General features: G+C 41.7%; 2 protein-coding genes across 4 annotated transcripts; both read left to right on the top strand.

Annotated features, from left to right (window-relative positions):
• Nucleotides 1-187: 187 nt before the first annotated feature.
• Nucleotides 188-19,624, top strand: RB195_023343 (uncharacterized protein; the record flags this gene model as incomplete). Of its 3 annotated transcripts, XM_064210732.1 has the most annotated exons (14): nucleotides 188-220; nucleotides 3,460-3,590; nucleotides 3,659-3,713; nucleotides 7,108-7,312; nucleotides 7,380-7,520; nucleotides 7,615-7,783; nucleotides 11,010-11,044; nucleotides 11,334-12,018; nucleotides 12,103-13,143; nucleotides 15,752-15,838; nucleotides 15,931-16,074; nucleotides 17,016-17,150; nucleotides 17,292-17,406; nucleotides 19,562-19,624. In XM_064210732.1, 14 exons carry the CDS (start codon nucleotides 188-190, stop codon nucleotides 19,622-19,624), a joined length of 3,039 nt encoding a protein of 1,012 aa, XP_064066613.1. The 3 variants fall into 3 exon arrangements, with proteins under 3 accessions (XP_064066613.1, XP_064066616.1, XP_064066614.1); XM_064210734.1 differs by lacking the exons at nucleotides 188-220; nucleotides 11,010-11,044; nucleotides 12,103-13,143; ... (3 more) ...; nucleotides 17,292-17,406; nucleotides 19,562-19,624 and adding an exon at nucleotides 3,160-3,171 and having other exon boundaries at nucleotides 11,377-12,022; XM_064210733.1 differs by lacking the exons at nucleotides 188-220; nucleotides 3,460-3,590; nucleotides 3,659-3,713; ... (5 more) ...; nucleotides 12,103-13,143; nucleotides 19,562-19,624 and adding exons at nucleotides 13,481-13,782; nucleotides 14,008-14,127 and having other exon boundaries at nucleotides 17,292-17,427.
• RB195_023344 (uncharacterized protein) lies at nucleotides 12,110-13,297 on the top strand (the record flags this gene model as incomplete). Its single annotated transcript, XM_064210735.1, has 1 exon — nucleotides 12,110-13,297. The coding sequence occupies one exon, from the start codon at nucleotides 12,110-12,112 to the stop codon at nucleotides 13,295-13,297; it is 1,188 nt and encodes a 395-aa protein (XP_064066615.1).
• Nucleotides 19,625-19,701: the final 77 nt, after the last annotated feature.

The following is a 19,701-nucleotide window of genomic DNA, read 5'->3' as shown; positions in this document are numbered from 1 at the left end:
GTTTGGCTTTAAACTGAGGAGAAATGGTTGATGGTCGGAGTCCAGTTTGGCTCAAACAGATCTACATTTTCCAATGCTCAGCAGAGGAACGTTAGAAAGTAATCGGGCTGATGTTTGAACATCCTGATCTTTAGATTCCGCTCTCTTCTTCAGCCGTTAAGGAATTCACATTTGCAGCGTAAAATTCATGGTTTTTCTTCAACTTGAATACGATGATAAGGTTCGTCTATTCACATAGGTCGACCAGACGATTGCCGTTGTTAGACGTTTGGCCCCACATTTTTCAAACAGACCGGATTACGAGTACCATCTAACGAACTTGGGTAATTAAACTTTGTTATGCAACAACTAAAGATATGACCTACAGGATGAAGGGAAAACGAATGAAACCGTACGTGACCAGCGCTGTGGGAATCACGTTTCCTCCTGGTTACTTCTTGCGAATGTTCACGTGTTCTCGGTCGAAGATGATCGGCATTGCGGAGGACCGATATGGCTCGAGAACTCGTTTGAATAGAGAGCATTCTGCTTTAAAACGTACTCTCCTTTTTTGAGATCATCGAGCGTCGTTTTTGATCCAGTGCTTCCAGCCTTATGTCGTTCGTTCCCGACTGAGTGGCTTCGATCTTCGCGCCTCTGACTTCTTTCTACTCTCGCTCGGCCTCATCGCCAGTCGTATAATCCTCTCTAAGACGAGTACAATTGTTCTGACGGCTGTAGAAGGAAACATTCCAAGTTGAAGATGTTCGCTGTGCTAGGCCAGCATTGAACGTTTCCACATGATTTGATGGAGACTGTTGAAGTAGTGTCGACTACATGCCATCCAGGATCGCTCAGTCAATTGATGGCTGATCTGAGTTCTTCCTAGTTGTGTCGCTGTTGAATAGGGCTTGCTTTGTTGCTTGCGAGCGTTGCAGTATCCTCTCTACAGTATCTTTCACTTAGTGTTGGTCTTCTTTTTTCTCGATCGCTTGCTCGAACATCTTTCAGTTCTGCATGTCCACGTTCATGTGCTTTTTGCTACTTCGTCTTGTGAATTCGCGAACTTGTGATGACTCAAAGGTGCAGGTCTTCTCACGTTCTGTAGTTGTGTAGTGTAGTCTGTCTTCTGTAGTTTCTTCGTCTCACGTTGTTTCATTTACCGGCGCTTGATATACTACTTTGGAAGGACGGAACGTCAGTGCTTCAGTAAGGACCTTCTGCCCTGCGAAACCTTCAAGAAATACTTACAGATCAGCTCATCCGAGTAGAACTTAACAGTAGCCGCCTGTTCTTGTGGCTGTGGCTGCATCTTAGGATGGGTTCCGTGACAGAGCCAAATTTGAGAACAGTGGCTCGTGATTATCCCGCATCTGTTAATTATGCATCCTGTCGATTTTGATGTGAAAACGCTCTTATCTTGTCTGCGATGGCTACTCCTCGGTCGTGACGGTGTTCGGTTATTTTTTTTTGTTGCTTTAATGTTCTTAAGTCTCGTTCTGTTAGCTCGTTTAGTGTCATCACAGTTAAGCTTCGTGTTAAATTTGAAATTTTTATTTTCACCACCGCAAGCGGCTGACCTCTTTCGCCGACAAGATATTGTTTCCTCCCATAGGTGAAGAACCAACGCGTGCTTGCAGAACATTTCATAACTAGGTCACACAAGAAGTCCATAAATTATCTTTAAAAATTTGGTTTCTTGTTGTATGTACAATTGTGATAAGGTATAAGATCAGGGATATCTGAAAACTACAGCTGTCAAGTTCCTAGTTCTCTTGCTGACCTAAGTCAATATCAGTAACTTCGACAGCTGTCTAAGTGCATGGTTAACGAAGTACCGATATACTTGCTATACATTCCCAGGCAATGTTCAACGCTTCGTCTTTCTTGGAAGTTGGAGTCTTGTCCCGTCCCTCGTTCAAATGTTGACATGCTGGTTTAATTGCACACTCTCTCTCCTGATACTCTCTCTGTACTGCTTACAATGAAAGAGCGACACCTCACTTTCGTAAACATGATCTATAACCAGTGTTTGCCGAAGTGATAACTGGGCATCACTGTGTCAGTGTAGTTGATGCTTTCGGTATCACCCAAGCCCAACTCAGCCTGTCATCCTTTCATTTTGATAAACTTGCGCCAGATTTGTCATATACACACTATATATTATATATATATATATATATATATATATATATATATATATATATATATATATATATATATATATATATATATATATATATATATATATATATATATATATATGTATATATATGCTTGATACATCGATTGTCTACCACAAGGCTCATTATATATTAGGTTCGTGCAAAAATGATGCGCGTCTTCAAACGTTTACTTCGAAACGCTATGACTCGCCTCTTCATCAACCTTATCAATCAAAATAAGAACCATCACAGTCCATGAATCTTTGCCTACGAGACGCAAGTTTGTTTATTACCGCTGCATAAGGCTTTTGAAGTCCATGAACACCTAGTTCATGGGCAACCTCTCGTGTTGTTTTAAGTGGATCATCTTCGATGATTGCCTTCGGCAGGTGGCCGTCACCTTCAGAAGGGCTTCAACGACTTTCCTTAACTTCGAAGCTCATATCACCACAACGAAACCTTTGGAACCAACACCGTATTGTGGATTCGGACTTCAAACAGCGTTGATATTCCGAGCTGTCTCCACTGCAAACTTGCCCAGCATGAACTCGTAGAAGATTTGGGGAAACTCATGCTTGGACATATTATCTTCTACGTCTTGGTGCTGACCAAATACTGACTGCCGTTCAAAACCACTTCCGGCTTAATAACACAACGAAATGCGCTACAAAACGCTACGCTACCGCTTCTAATGTTAAAAATGAGTATAATCTAAAAACTTTCTCGTGAAAGTAAGGCAAAGAAAAGTAATTGTGATTATGATTATTATTATTATTGTTATGGATTATTATGAATTATTATTATTGTGAATTATTATTATTAGTAAAGGACAAAGTGTTTGGCGTTAATCAATCCGCTTGGGATGCGCCCCCAAGTTCACTTCAATTCAGAATCGTTTAAGGTTTGCGAACGTGTAACTGGCCTATACAATGACTTGTGGTGGCTAGCCGATGTGTCAAGTCAGTGTTTTTATACTCCCAGACAAGTCTGGTACCAATTTATCGACCCAAGAGGGATGAAAGGCTTGGTGAGCACTAGGGCGGATTCGAAGCTCCGGTCTATCGTGCAGGAAGCGGAACCTCTAACCGCTTCACCCGCCCATTATTACTATTATTATTATGAATTATTATTATTGCACCAACCTATAGATAGCGTGGAGTCAATTTCCATTATTTGAGATGAAGTCGAGCGAATTGGAGCATCACAAAGGTAATTGATCAATACGATGCACATTAGCATTTTTGGTATCTCTTCCAGTATCAACGCATGTGGTGTCCTTTTCATCCAGTGTCTAACAATTAACACTATTGTATAGCGTATACCGTGCGTAAACGTACAGCCGCTCATTGATGCTTCTCAATCTGGTGACAATGAAAGTTTACGGCGTCAAAGTAGCGGGAGCTCGTTCTCAAACAGTCGTAGTGAAGCCGACTCGGAACTGAGCAAGTGAGTCATTGTGTTTTTACCACATGGTTGTTGTCAATTGTTGGCACGTTAACCTTTTTGACTTTCAGAGAAGATCGTGAACCAAACGCAACCGTTGATTCTGTCGCTACTCTGTCAAGCTCGGTGAGATGTATTGTTTATTCTGCATTGTACAGTCATAGATCCCGTTCTAATTGAAATATCTGAAACACTTGGAAGGGTTGCATGCGGATGGCGGGATTTTGTTGGCTGTGAGTAGATGCAATGAACATGTACAGCTTTCTCAGGCTTTTAGAACTTGCAAACTCTTTCACGAATCTGTCTCTGCATAATCCCAAGTTATTCAAAGTAGAGTCGTACACAGAGCTAACCCTTAGTCAACTCGTTTGTTTTCCTTCTTATGTATTCCCTTACTTTCTTTATTTTTTCTTGTTCTTTTTGGAACGTCACTGAGCGTAGTACATAATTACATATTTATTCATTCTTATTCATCTGAATACTTATTTGCAAATATATACATATTTATTTATTAGATATTATTTACGTTTATTCATAATTGTTTCTATGTTATTATTTATGTTTATTCATTCATCTACATTTACATTCATATATACATGTTTATCTAGGTACTTTATATATATACGCATATACATGTACATTATAAACAATATATTATACATATGCACTATACACACACCACATACACCCACATACCTATAGAAATCGCTGAAGACCAACAAGGACCTGTTCTGTGATGAACTGCGTTCCTGTCTAGCATATCAGGTGGTAAAATTGTGTTATCCTGCGAAACAAATGCTTCAATCGCCTGGTTGACTCCTGTACGCAGCCGAACCTCTTAATCATATTCGAGAGAAATTATTGACGCTATAAGCTTATACGTGTGGCAAAGGTCTTCTCACTTAACTTCTGAAGAGTGGCGTAGGCAGCAGATGAAAACTCTCAAATTCCAGCTTGACTACATTCCGACGAACTAATCTCCTGGCCAAGAGCAGAAAATTTGAAGTTATGTGGGAAGTCACTCTCGACTTTGGCCATCCAATTCTACTCAGCTTCAAGCTACCGACTTCTGCCAGCAAATTTGTTGAGATAAAAGTACGGAGATTGACGCAGCAAGATATTTCAAATCTCATTGGAATGGTGCTTAAGAAATGAACTAAATTGCATTCCTAAATCCAGTGCTAAGATTTTCACCGCGAGGTTGCTTAACGAATAGATCGTACCACCTCGTAGATCGTACCAACTTCAGCTTTACGCTGTTGTTCTTCAGTTTGCTCGAGCGAGCGCCAATAATACTTTTTTTTGCCCTATTACGATCAACAGTTGCCCACAGGCGTCACTTTCGACAGTGGTCTTTTTTTTTTCTTTTTTTCTTTTCGATCACTGCAAGGAGGCCGACAATCTAGTGATAGGGAAGGGCTTCCCGCATGGCGCGCTGCTCTGATGCAACGGTTATCAATGGGGTGCATCAAGTGTCCGGTTTTCTTATTATACTTTCCTCGGTAGATGTGACAACGTCTCTAATCTTCCAGCGTTTGTGCAAGGGGAATGAGGATAGGATAATTGAGTTATTGGTTGTATGTCTCATTCTAATCAGACCGCCAAATCCTCTTTTATTTTGTGCTGCTGCCTTATAATTGTGAAATTTCTTGTTGGCGATTCCAGTGGTGAAGAAGGCTAATGTTTACTTATGATGCATACAGAATAGTTGTTTGCCTATTTACATTTATATTTCCACTTTTTGGGCATCAGTCGTTAGGTACCCACAACCGCTTATGTGAAGTCAAATACGTCCCTGCTGAAGGGGCTTACGATAGGCCAGAGCAGGGATATTTTAGGCTACCTTTGAACGTTAAGCCACACTCACCCATGATCACGTCGCTGAGGTCGTGCGCCGTGTTTGTACTCCAATTACTGGCTTGGCTTCTAGGAGGGTTCAGATATCAAAAGCAGAGATAGAATGCATGTGAGGCATGTTTCACACCTTCTTAGACGATGGGGGACGGTGATAGACGATGTGATGAGCGCGGCATAAGCCGTACGCATCGCAGTGGTCTGTTTTCTGTACCCCTCCAACGCAGCTTAACTATCGCCGAAACGCTTTAGAAAGCCTTTTAAAGCGAATTTGTCACTCTACAAGATGTTCTCTGTATTAAAAAAACACTTCTGACGTTGAGAGTGAGAGCGTGAATGCGAACGAAGAGAGTATGGAACATACTGGGTCGGTGAGTACCCGCAGCCAGATAAGTGCCTACAGAAGAGGCTGTCAGTAGACCAGAGTAGGCATATTAGGTTAGCTCTGATCATTAAGCCACGCCCATCCATCACCACGTCACTGAGGTCATGTGCCGCATTTGTATGGCAATAACGTAATAGAGTTGACTTCTGGGAGGGTTCAAAGAGCAAAATGGCAACAGCGTAGCAACGTAGAAAATGAAAATGCTTAAGCAAAAAACATAGATGATTTGTACAAAAACAAAACAACAGCAGAAAATATGAATGAATCTGAAAACGTTCCAAAATAAGAGTTAAAAAGTGTGAAAACGTTGGAAGACGTAGATTTGTGACTGGAAAAACTATATAGATGATATAGACATATATTTTGTATTTATACAGAATATTTAATGCAATAGTGCATTGTATTTATTTAATACTGCGTTAGTTTGTAAAAATTTCGACTTGTTTGTTTTACACAAATAAAACACTCTATTTTTCCGGCATTTTGAGTGCAATCTTTCTATGTATCTCTATACGTAATCGATCGACAGAAGCAATATCAGAGACAGTGTGCTCCTGCGAAGCATGTTTCGCACCTCATTGAACGATGAGGGCCGAAGATGGACGATGTGATGGGCGGGGCATAAGGCGAACGAAGCGCAATGCTCTGCTGACGCTATTAACTGCTGTGCAGCGCAATTAACGATCGCCGTTGCCACTCGTTTCCCTTAAAGATAGGTTGTCGCGGAGGCTGCAGGTACCTAACGATACACACCCCAGAAGAGGAGAATGGTCGTATGACAATCAACTTTCCCGCTGTGCTGTTTCTACACAGAGTTATAGAATAAGTCCTCGGCAGAATTTTCAAGTGGAAATTTCTGCCGAGTATTGCAACAGTTGTAACAACAAATTAATCAACTATTTATTCTTCGTCGTTGTTTACCGTTTTCCTTTGACGTTTTCTTCCTTTTGCAATGTGTCTCGAGCTTAGTCGATGCTGTTGTGGCTTTGATGAAAATAGAAGAAGGGTAGATGTCGAAATTGCCACCGCCCGAAAATTCCATCTCATTTTGGGTTATTTTGTTCAAGGTCGGGTTATTCAGGAACAGATGTCATCGAAACTACTGTCGGACAAATGTTGTAATCTAGGGTATTCTGAGACACTAAATTTGATACACGAAATGACACCTTTCATGTGGCAAACTCGGGTTATTGAATTCCATAGGGTGAACTTTCCTGTTTGTTACGGACTGTAAAACTCAGCTGAAACAATCGCCAACTAGTGACGAATGCGCATGTTCAGACACCGAAACAATCATCGGAGCAACCCGGACCGTCTGGAATTCAACGCTCCACCTTCAGTTCGCCATCACATTTTTCGGGTATAGGAAGTGTTTCCGATCCTGATACCTTCTGCGTTTACTCATCCTCGCCCTCTAACTTCTGCCAAGGAAAATTAACTCTTTTCCAACAAGGGTTACAGAAGGTCGGTGACAAAGTGCGGAAAGGTTAGTCAAAAAGATTTTATAAGTTGACCAATCAAAATATTATTTGTAGAGTCCTTCTTATATTCAGGTATGAGGGGATCCTCATTCCGCCAAATACCACACTCTTCTACAATTTCGGACCTGCTTAGCGAGTGGAATGCTTCAAGACGAGAAAACGATCGAAATCTTTCTACCACTAAAAACAGTCAAAACGTAATTCGTGTGGCTGGTAGGTTGCTCTTTTTCCTCTAACCCTTCAACGTGAATGTTCTTACGGACGTTTCTCCACAAACCACCATGAAATGGGAACCCGTCATTTTTAGATCTCCATCAGCAGTCTGCTGACGACATACTTGCAAAATATCAACCTATTGCTTCCATTTTTGCCAACGACGTGCAGGTGCCAAATGAGGTCACTTCATCCGCTTCCGAAAGTACACCTTCTGAGCAAGTACTTGCTTATTATTCCTCAGATGATCTGACGGAGTGCAGGTGCGTTGATTTCAAGTACAATCATGTTTTTGTTCTGTTGTCCTTATCCGTTTCCTTTCTCTTCTTTTTAAAAATAATGAAATAAATAATAAATGTTAGCAAAAGCCCGAATGAGTATGAAGAAGACTCCACAAATAATATTTTGAGTGGTTCAGTCATAGATATCTTCTTAACTAAGTTTCACGCTCTTTATCAACGACCTTCCACAATCTTCTTTGGAGAGGAGCGAACTTTTCTTGAGTAGATAGGTAGAAAGCGACGATGAATCAACGCTAGAGGGATTAGGATCGGAAACACTTCTATACCCGCAAAACAAGTTGATGAAATTTCACATTGTCTGGGTTGCTCGGATAGTCCTTTCGACGTTTGAACATCGATGAACGCGTGCACTCCTTACCAATGACAATAGGCTCAATTGATTTCTAGGGTCTCTTCTCGTGTGGTTTAACTCTGCTGGTAAATGTTTATTGCTAGGCTAGGCATGGAGGTAATATTCTATCAAATAGTAATATAAGTACATAGAGTTTCTTTCTTCGTTCTAAAACAGTTTGTCTTTTTTCTTTTGAGAAGTTTCTCAAGTGTTCCTAATTTAAGGAACCTTTGACGTTTCACCATTTGAGTACATTAATATGCTGTATGCAGCGTTTGATAAAATATATAGGCGTAACTCTTTTTTGCTTATTTCTCTGCCTTTTACATTCTTCCGCATGTTTACTTCGATTGATGACACAAAATAAATCTCAAGTTCGGTCTTTTTTGAACATCGGCATTGTAGAGCAGAGTATTGTGATACTTCTTGAGCGAAGAAGAAAGGTAGTTGTCAATCTCTTATTTCGACTAACTTGTTGGCGTCGTCCGCTTTTTCAGTATCTTTGGAAAGACGCATGCAATCTAACCTCCCAAACGCCTCACCAGTTCACAAGATATGACTCAACGAACAGTTAGGTCAAAAACCAAGTGTTTGAAGTAAAGTACATTAGCAGCCACATTAATAAGCCGCTGTGCCGTGATGTTTGCGGACCAATGGTTGTAAGAGATAGGCTAGTAGTGAACGATGAGTATGTCTTTTTGCATTTGGCGATTTGGGTCACAACCTGCAAATCTCTTGATATATTGCCAGCTTTCTGGTCACGGCATTACATTCTTCGCATAGGTGCGATAGGGAGGAGCCGAAGCCTCCTCAGGTAAACTGGGTCTAGCTCATGGAGTGCAGCTCAAGCGATGAGGAACCCTTCACAACCATCCAAAAATGAAAGGAGTCCCTTCGCCAGCTGTCAAAAAGTGAAGAGAGTCCTTTCGCCTGCTGTCCAAGAGTTAATGAGTTCTCTTCGACAACCGTCCAGAAGTGAAGAAGTTTGAGCTCCAGCTCCGACTATCACATCTATGATTCTTCCTTACGATTTATGCCAAACTCTTCTCGCTATCGCCTAGAACGCCTCCAGTAATTTTAACGTCAGGCTCGCAGGATAATGATATGACCGCTGTCTTAAAACGGACATCAGCATGACATTGTCGGCGATGACTTTGATTTCTGAAGAGATGTTTCATCTTACAAACCCATCTAGGTACACTTTCATTCGTATACATGATGCACTTCATTGCCAATGTACTCAGTTTCATATATTTGACAGGTAATCAGGCGAATATCTAACTCCTGATGAAACCAACAACAAACAACGCACTAACGCTGCCTTTGTGCGGAAAAACAACGCAGTTGTTTCAGAAGGCCTGTCATAGGCATGCGAACTAAGTGCTGATTTCGAATTAGGTGCTTCTTTATATAGACTCGCATGCCGTGGGCTTCCTGGCATTGCGCTGCTCATATCTTTCGAAATAAATTTTCTTTGCCTCTGTTTAGGTGTTCCCCTTTTCCTCTCAATTGAACACTGAGAGCACCCTGCGATTTCGCGTGGTACCTCAGGGTGTATTGATTGGGATATAGTGATGTTGAAAGTTGACTCAAAACTGTTAACACGTTTTTACAACTTAAATGGTTAGCGCGTTTTCCGATTCGGCGTTCGAGTTGTGATGATCTATGTTGAAATAGTTAGGAGTATTTGGTTACTACTATCTTTGTTCCTAATTATGATTTACCAGTCTACCAAATTTTCCCTGTAGCCTCGACTTGGACCTCGACGGGAGACAACTAGTCAATTGATTGCCTTCTCTCAACGTTTCGTTTCATTTGTTCCAGGGAAAATTAGAAAACAAAGTGCCACTGAAAGCTTTGTTGTAAAAAAATATTCTAATTCGCTGCTTTTTTGCACACTTCTGAAAAACTAGTCTCTCATAGGGCATGTACTCAGGGCGGCCACAACAGTTTCATCTGATGCTGAACTGGTCATTGTCTTCGTAAATACCGCTAACCATATTGATTTATGGTTAATCTTGTGGCTGCTCAGCGAAGATTTCATCTAACACGGATATGTAACAGCAGTGTCATATAGCAGAACATCCAACAAACGTTTTTTCTGTCTTTCTTTTATTTCGAATTATAGAAGTAGCGTTGTGCGAGCAAGCTTACGACAGGTTAGTCTATGGTACTCGGTGAGAGTAGGGGAAGTACCATCTGCGAATCTGAAAAACATTTCGCAGTCGTCCGTATGACAAAATTTGTGAAACAAATGATGTCGTTTGTCCTTGCGGCAGATGACGTGCTAAGGATAAAATGTCTGGTGTTAATCAATCCACTTGGGATGCGCCACCGCGTTCACTTCAATTCCGAATCGTTCTAGGTTTAGTTGGTTGCTGCCAATTCAATGTATTGGAAATTTCGCGTGTTTCGAAAAATAAAAATCGAAAATTAGCCGAGGAAGAAATGTCAATTGAGAAAATCGGTAGCTGAATGAAGCTAAAAAAACAAGTAGCAGCAGAAGAAGATATGTTGAAATGTGGTTGAAATATTGATGTTGTTACATTTACAAATAAATGAGTATTTATAAATATAATCTGCAAATATTTTAATTTCTATTCTGTTCTATTTTTATTCTAAAATCTATGAAATAATGGGCATAACGCGACGAAGAAAAAGAAGAGTCAGGTGCTTAGGTCGGATTAGAGAGAAACGACGAAAAAAAAAAACGTGAAAAAATCAGCATTTTGTTCCCTATAGTGTGAAATGGAATGACACAGGTTCGACACCCCACTGAGGCAAATTTTTGCGAAAGAGATATGAACATGAAAGTACTCTTAAAAGTTGAGGAATTTAATTATACACAGTGTTCAGTAGTTCAAAAGTGGACTTAGTGGAATTGAACGATGGTATGCTGATATGATGCATGGTCCCGACTAAGTTGCTACGAGTTATTAGACTTTCTTCGAGATCATACATTTCTCGGCCCGCGAGCAAAACTCAGAGTTTTGGAAAGTTTTCCAACCCCAGAAAAGCGAGGCGGTGTTTTAATAAATTACCCATATACTCATATAGAGAAACTAAGAGAAACCCCGTGTGCAGAATTTCTTCTTTCTGGATCGTCTTATTCACTCGAAATTTAGATGGAAAAGTAGAAAAAAATGGAAATTTTTCAAGTTTTGTCCCATTTGATTTTAGACCAAGGCGACACACGCACGACTCGCCATGGAGACTGTCTCAGACTGTGTACTTACAACGCGAGAACAGTTTCCACAGACGCTGACCTGCATGCCCTTCTCGGAGCTGCAGAGCGTATCAAATTTCACGTGATTGCTCCGCAGGAGACCAAGTGTAGAAGGAGCGACGTACGACAGATGAATGACGGTACACTCGTCATTCGTGAAGAGAAGGTTCCGTCGCGAAATGTAGGCGGTGTTGGTTTTGTGCGCCCATCTGTCGTCCATCTCGTCGATTCTCACGAGATCCTGTCACCTCGTCTGGCCATTCTTCGCCTCCGCCCTCTGCGCCAAAAATCCATCAGTATCATCAACTGCTATTCACCAACATCAACAGCTGATGATTCCGAATTGGACGCGTTTTACGAGGAGCTGGAAGTAGTCCGCAACGAGAAGTCCTTTTACAAACTCGTTGTCGGAGACTTCAACGCAAAACTAGGAAAGGCCACAGAAGAGGAATACAGGATTGGAAGATTTGGACTAGGGGACCGGAATGAAAATGGCAATCGTCTCGCCGGGCTGTTGTCCGCCGCTCGCCTCTTTCCTGGGAACTTTCTTTTCATGAAAAAAGATCATCGACGGTGGACATGGGAATCGCCAAATGGCGCGACTCGTGCGGAGATCGACCACACACTCACCAATCGGAGGTAGTGTCTGCTTGACGTCTCAGTAGTACCATCCTTTTGTAATGGTTCTGATCACCGTCTCCTTCGTGCGAAAATACGAGTTAGCCACACAATGCAAAAGAACATCTGCTATCGGCAACGGAGGAGAAAAGAAGTCGTCTACGACGATTGCGTACTCGAGGACTCTTTGTCCCAAGGTGACTGGCACATCGAGGAGAACACAAACGTGGACTACGAGATGCTGCTCAGAGGATTACGAGCCTTTGCTGAACGTGCCTCGAAGCCGCGCACGACAAACTTGGATCGAATTTCGAAGACCACCAACAAACTGTTGGAAAGAAGAAGGGCTTTGAGGCTTGATTCGAATGCATCGCACATTGAGCGGTTAGTAGTAAACACTAGCTGCAGAAAAGCGTTGCAGGAGAATCTTTTGAAATACAGGCAGAAGAAGATTCTGGAAGCAGCACAAAGAGGAACGAGTCTAAAGAACTGCCGCAGAAATCTCGGCGAATATAATATTCCGCTAGCAACCTTGCTGAGCGAAGACGGGACTCGCACGTCTTCTCGTCGTGAGATGGAAATCATTACGGAGAGGTTCTACTCGAACCTTTTCCGTTCATCAACTACTGTGTCAAGCCCGATCATCCCCACTGATGAAGCTCCACCACGGATTCTCCCTTCGGAAGTACGAGTCACTATCAAGAGCATGAAACCTGGCACAGCCCCCGGACTTGATTTTATATCAGCAGACTTTCTTCGGGCTGGTGGCCATCCGCTTCAAATAATCTTAGCAGCGCACATGACATTCTACCTTCAGAAAGAAAGAATCTCAGACCAGTATAAGACCTCGCAAACCGTTCTTATCCATAAGAAGGGTGACCGAGAAGACCTTCGGAACTACCTTCCGATATGCTTGCTGAGCGTGTTGTACAAAGTATTCACCACGATCATCATCACGCGCATATCTAAGACGCTGGATGAAGCCCTGCCTCAAGAACAAGCTGGATTCCGTCAGGGATTCAGCTGTTTGGACCACATCCAGACCGTATCGAGGGTTCTAACCTTCGTCGACTATGAGAAAGCCTTTAACAACGTAGAAACGAATGCAATACTGTCAGCGCTGGTCGATCAAGGTGTGGACGCGTCGTATGTGAGGACATTAGCTAATTGCTACGATCGATGCACGACTAGGATACAGTTTTTCCACCGCCCTCTCACCACACCCATTGGAAAGGGCATACGACAAGGCGATACTATTATATATCGCCGAAGCTGTTCTCGGCTTCATTGCAATGGGTAATGAAATCACTTTCCTGGGAAGAAAGGGGCATACGTGTTGATGGAAGATTTCTCTCGGACCTTCCTTTAGCGGACGACATCGTTCTCTTTTCGAGGAGTACCAATGAAGCAGAAACGATGCTCAACGGATTGAACGAAGCAGAGAAGAGAATAGGACTGCGAGTAAACAGAAAGAAGGCAGTTTATGAAGAACGCTACTCCGAGGACGGAGGAGGAAGAACTGAATAGAAGAATGAGAGCAGCATGGGCAGCATTCGCAGGCGTCAGGGAAGCTACGGATCAACTGACGAACCAAGATCTTCGTACCCATCTGTTCGACTCGACAGTTTTTCCACCGCTCTGTTACGCAGCGGAGACGTGGGCAGACTCCGCTGTCACGTCTAGGAAGCTACTTACTACCCACAGAGCCCTTGAGAGATGCCTTCTGAAGTTTAACCGGCGCACACAACACCTAGCCGGTCTTCGCAGCTCCGACTTAAGAGGAATGTCCCGCCTCCACGACCCAGCGGAATATGTGTCGAAAGCAAAAAAAAAATGATGGGGCGGTCACAGGTCACATCATGAGAAGAATCGACGATAGATGGACTAAAAGAACGCTAGAGTGGATCCCAAGAGATGCTAAACTCCCTCGAAGGAGACCGCCAACGAGATGGGGTGACGTGTTCGCTACACGGATGGGCCAGCTGAGAGCTCAGCTGGATACGGCTCAAGGACCTCGTCAACGTCACTCACGAAGCTTGAGAACATCTTGGACGACAATGGCGATGGAAAGAAACGAGTGGAAGAGATGCTGGGGCCCGCACGTCCAGTGAAGACGGGCCATCTAAGTAAGTAAGTAAGTTTGTCCTATCTAAATTCCATTGCAACTAGGAGTTGGGACAAAACAACGATGCTTTGTTTCGTTTTGTAAGGCAAACTTCCTCTGAGAAACCACCCAAAGTATTTCATTTGATCCTTTTATCATGAGTTATTCGCAATCTTCCAACAATGTGCACGGGATCTGAGCTTTTTCGGTAGTTTAATTCTATTAAATGCACTTTTAAACTGGTGAACGCTATGTGTAATTAAATTCTTCAGTTTTTAAAGATAGTTTCAAGTTTCTATATGTATTGCAAAAATTTACCTCAGTGGGGTGTCGAACCTCCGTGTTCCTATTGTTACATTGTCAACACGTCATACATTTTCAAAACAAAATGTTGGGCTTCCATATTGTGCTACGCCTGAAACTCAATATAATTTCTTGTAATTTACGTAATCATTTAATATTATTTTGTAATATTTCATAATGTATATAATTATCTAATACTACGTAATATTTCGTAGTGGTTATCATGCCATCCTACATTCACTACAGCCTACCTCACACTCCCTTACGACCCCCTTCCCTTGCGACCCCTTCCCATTACTACCTCCGATGGGAAAATCCATCACACGCTTCATATTGATATCAAATCACTTTTTTTGTCCTCTTAGGCAAGTTTGGTACCAATTTATCGGCCTCGAAAGAAGCTTGGCACTAGGGGGGATAAAAACGGTTCGAGCGGTCGATCTATCGTGCAGTAACAGCTATACCTCTTACCGACTGAGCTACACGCGCACCTATGTCGTGGTATTAGGAGCCAAATAGTTATCCCACTTGCCAGTTATGTGAGCCTTAGTAGCTTTGCGAAACGGATGGCACAGTGTATGGTAGTGAAGAACCTCCTAGAGAGCCTCACAAGATTAGAACATCCACTCTTTTTAGTACTGATCGCAAACAGTGTCGTGAAGATATTTTTTAAGTGAAGTAATTTTCGAAGGAACTTTTTTTTGCATTTTTGCGAAAGAATTGTTAGATTTCAGATGAAATACTAAACCTTAAATTTTCTTCCGCAGATTTCCGTAGATTCAGTAGGATATTTCATTCCTAGTATTCACATGTCAGTATCACCTCTTGTGACGAACTAAGAAAAAGATGAACCTTCATTGTTTAGTTTTCCTGTTTTGTCTCAGCAATATAAAAAAAAACAAAATATGGCAATAGTTGGATCCCCCCACCCTCCAAAAAAGCAAAAATCATTGATCGCCTGTGTCGAAAGTGCCTGCACTTATTCCCTATTTTGGACCAAAATGTCACTCGTACATTTGCTGCATTGAAACGAAGCTCTGTATCTTCCAAAGTCGTTGTATTAATGCTAAGGTCTTGAAAATTTTGAATAAATTCGAGGTGTTAGTAATAAGAGTTGACAGCGAACTGCTGCGCATTTGTCGAGATATTATAGCCATGCTCCTGCTCCTACAATTTTAGCGATGTTTCTCAGAATCTTCTCAGAGGACGGTTGCTTGCAATGGCGGCAAGACATATTGCTTTGAGTTATTTCAGTGGAATGAAGCAAGACATATTGGTCACAACAGCTACAAATTTCTTGTTGAACGATATCTGAAGCGAAAAATATCAATAGACATCCCTTTTTAGAGCTTTTCTGGATGCGAAGAGAAAATTACGCCTGGTTCTGAGTAGTGCGGATAATATTCCTACCATGCCGTTTGATGGCAACTGCAGGTTACGTTCACTATTTCGTTTTAAAGAAAGAATGCAGATTGGCTTGTTGCTCATTGCTTTTCAGTTTCCCATATTGGTTTGAGTTATTTCAGTGGAATGAAGCAGGAGGACGAACGTGAACAACTGATACTGTTATTGCGTACTCTTTTAGCGGAGGCTGTAAGCGGAAGAGAGCAAGGTCTCGTAGCGCATACAAGAGAAGTTATGCGTTGCTTGCAGATCTTTGATAATAAGGGGTACGTGATTTACACGAGATTCCAGAAAGCTTCTTCTAAGTTCGAACTTCGTGCCTCATTAAGAAGAGAAGGAATAATGTCAACACCTCGAATGATTTTAAAAATAAACCTTCAGAAGGAATAAGGATTGTGTTTGGTAATGGTTTCACTAACTTTGTCATGTACATGTATACACAGCGATTGGAAAGTTTGCTAATTTCTTGTGATTGTTTACGTGAACTTTGTCAACGCTGTCATGTCCACAGACATCGGCAATATCGACTAGAGAAGTAAATCCAGCGCTACAATGAGAGCTAACATGCGAAAGATGCTGAGGGGGACTGTCCTCAGGAACCCACAGCTGATCACGAACAGCTCAATCTGTGCATGCAGAATAGCTTTTCGGTAGGTCAGAGCAGGCATATCCTAGATCTGCTGTGGTCATTAACTCCTCCCATCACAATAAAGTCGTGTTTCTAATGGATGTTGAATGGAATTTGCTTCTGAGAGAGTTAAAAGAACGTAAAGCCAGCAACGTAGCAAATGTCGAGAAGTGGAATTCGTGAAAATGAAGAAGAGAATCAAATATTAACTGTAGCGTTAAAAAGTGAATCAAAACTTGATTATTGACTTAAAGGCATCACCCCACGAATCTGGAGTGGTATGGATTTCTGTTATCTAAAGACTATGCGGGTCGTAGATTGCAGAAACGGGTGCGATAACGTTCATTTCTTCTTAATGACGTAAAAAAAACGGCCTGGAAGATGCAGCGCGTGCACAAGGGTGAAGCGCTCCAATAGAACTTCGAGCGTTCCGGCTGTTTTCTACGACGAGTTCTAATGGATGAGTTCCTTGTCGGTGAAAGTGTGGGTCGCTAATAGACACCCAGATGCTGACGAGCAAGTGTCGTTGTCATTTTCATGTTGGCTAAGTACTGCTTCGAAGCTATATGAACTTTTCAGAATCTGCAAACTTCTGCGGACAATGAAGGAGGAATATCGCAGAAGATCTTCATATCTGCTGTACCTGCAACAGTCCAGAGTAACTCTTCTGCGACTATCTACCTACATCGAAAAACTTATGTTAAGGACTCAGAGGTTAATTCCATCAGCAACAACTACTGTAAAAATTTTGTTTCCTAGAGTGAGCTTGAAACAGCATAGAATAAGGAAGCAATTTCTGAACTCTTGTGATTGCTTCACCTTTTTAAAATCAGGTTTATTACATTTCAATTGCAGAGAAAAGACATTAGTGGAAGAATGTCTGGTAGAGGTTTTGGTTCGCTTCTACATGGAAAACAAGGACTTACAAGTGAAGCGATTTCTTCAGGAATTTGTAGCACTCAACGCTCAGGTCCTTGTTCTGTTGCTATAAAAAAGTTTGAAGTGAGTCTAATCGGCTTCCAAAGTTCGGGGGGTTCGTCCATGGTATTCATGTCTGGACACAGAGTCTAAGTAAGGTATTTTCAAAAGCAGCATACCGCGAAATTGATAGTGTTGAGACCTCTCCACGAATAGATAGGAATAGGCTTGTAGTTCACGAATATGAGCGTAATGATGCGCAATTCTTTCTAGATGTTCGGAGAAACTGCGTGAGAAATGGTCTTGTCGCACCTTTACTTTCTACATAGCACTTTATAACGACCCATGTCTTCAACAAGAGGTAAACACGCCACGTCTGCTTGCGAACACCTGAGACAGCTTTTGTAGCTTTGACTCTCCGCTTGTTGTTTCTCATTCCGTTTTTCTGGATAACTAAGAAGAATTGAGCGTGACCGTTCTCATATTTCTGGACTACGTCTCTAAGCATTCCTATTCGTGAAGAGATCCAACACTCTTAATTCTTTGGTATGCTGTCATTGAAAAGCTTCTTCCGGCATTCGACTCCACATTTTTCTTATAAACTTGCTGCAACTTGATTATTGCTGCAACGGAAAACATGACAGTTTTTAAGAACAGAAGAGAAAATGTAGATTACTCAAAATGTAAAATTACTCAAAATGCTCACTGAAATTTGGTCGCCACCACACCAATTTTAACACGTGAACACATAACGATCGTTGCAATAGATACATTTTTTTTTCTCTAGAGTATTCCTAAAACATATTAAAGTATTCTAGTGAAAGTGCAAAAAAGTTGAAAGAAAATCTCTGAAGAACCTACTGTCAGTCCTTAGCAACAGACTAGCGATGCCTTTGGCTCGTTATCAGTTGTAATGCACGGTTCCAAAGCGATGACGGATGATGTGTGAAAACCGGTCTCCAGCTGAACCTTGATAAGACGATGTTCAGGGAGAAAGAGAAAAGGAGTATGTCAGAGTGGTCCAATTACTTATATTTAGGAAATTAACTTGATAAACGACATGAACTACGAGCTGAACAGGAGGAACTGAGCGGTTCGGGTAACATGCAAGAGCGTGACGATGTAGAGAAAAACTAAGAAGATCCGGTTCCGTGCTCACCTACTCAACTCCACCATCTTTCCTGCTTCAGTTTATACTTCGGAAATCCGGGCGTTCTGTAAGCAGGAGGAAAGCGCCGTCAGCGTTACAGAACGCTCAACTGGAAACGTGATGTTAGGACTATCCCTTGTTTGGGTGAAAGAAAAATTCGAAGTTCAATACTGCCTCAACGATCGAAGATGAAAGACGCTGCCGCAAATGCCAAGGAAAGTAAAATAAGGTGAATCCGACACATGATCAGTTTCAACGACAATCGCTGGGCGGCTGATACGATGTCAAACGCAGTGCAAGAAGATGAGGCAGTGACCTGATGGTCAGACCTATCCACGAACTTCTCCAAACAAAGATCATGTTTTTTTGAAACCCTTGCGAGAAGAGATACCATTGAGCAACTGTTGCGCGCGATTGGGGAAAATGAAATGTTACCGGTGCTCGCTCGAGCGAATGGACGAACAACGGGAGCACTAGTGATACAGGTGATCAGAAAGAGGAAGAGAGAAGAAGGACACCTTTTCACATCTACCCAAACTCATAACTAACTATATTTTCTAAGTTCATCACAACTCATTCTGCGACCACCGCTGCTATCTTTCACATTGCGTTAACGAAAGGTAGTTTGTCGATTTTCTTCTTCCAAAAATGCGGGCGCTGTGACTCAGAGCAGGCAGAAATTTCCAGTTTTTACTTTCAGAAATTAACTAGTTATATGTGGATGTCGAGCATGTGATTCTAGAGATCGGATCTTATAAAAACCCAATGTATAAAAATAGATAAAAATACGATATTTACAAAAAAAAAAGGCTTATGATCTCTGTTAGTGCTTTACTAATACAATATAAAAAATCGTGGCCGGCTTAGTCACTGATCTGAACCATTGCAGGGACAGAATTCGGTTTGTAGGTTATTTTTTGCTTGTGAATATTGATCCGCTCGTCGAATATATTAATTTTTACCTTCCAAGCAATGACATGTCAATTTCTGTTTTACCATACTTTAATTACTAATAAAGTCACGGAAGTATTGACCTGTTGATTTTTTTCGCTCTTAGGGCAGTGAAAACGTGCAAACACGAGTATTAGGATATGCTGTTTATGAGTATGTTGAATCATAAGGCAGAAATACCGAGATTATCAACTTGTTAGTCTTTGCACACTTTATTCCTAAATTTAGTGAAACGTTGCCGTTTCT

Source organism: Necator americanus, chromosome X (genome assembly GCF_031761385.1).
Source record: "Necator americanus strain Aroian chromosome X, whole genome shotgun sequence".
Taxonomy (NCBI): domain Eukaryota; kingdom Metazoa; phylum Nematoda; class Chromadorea; order Rhabditida; family Ancylostomatidae; genus Necator; species Necator americanus.
The sequence above is the reverse complement of the archived record's forward strand: the minus strand, read 5'-3'. Positions and strand labels throughout refer to the sequence as shown.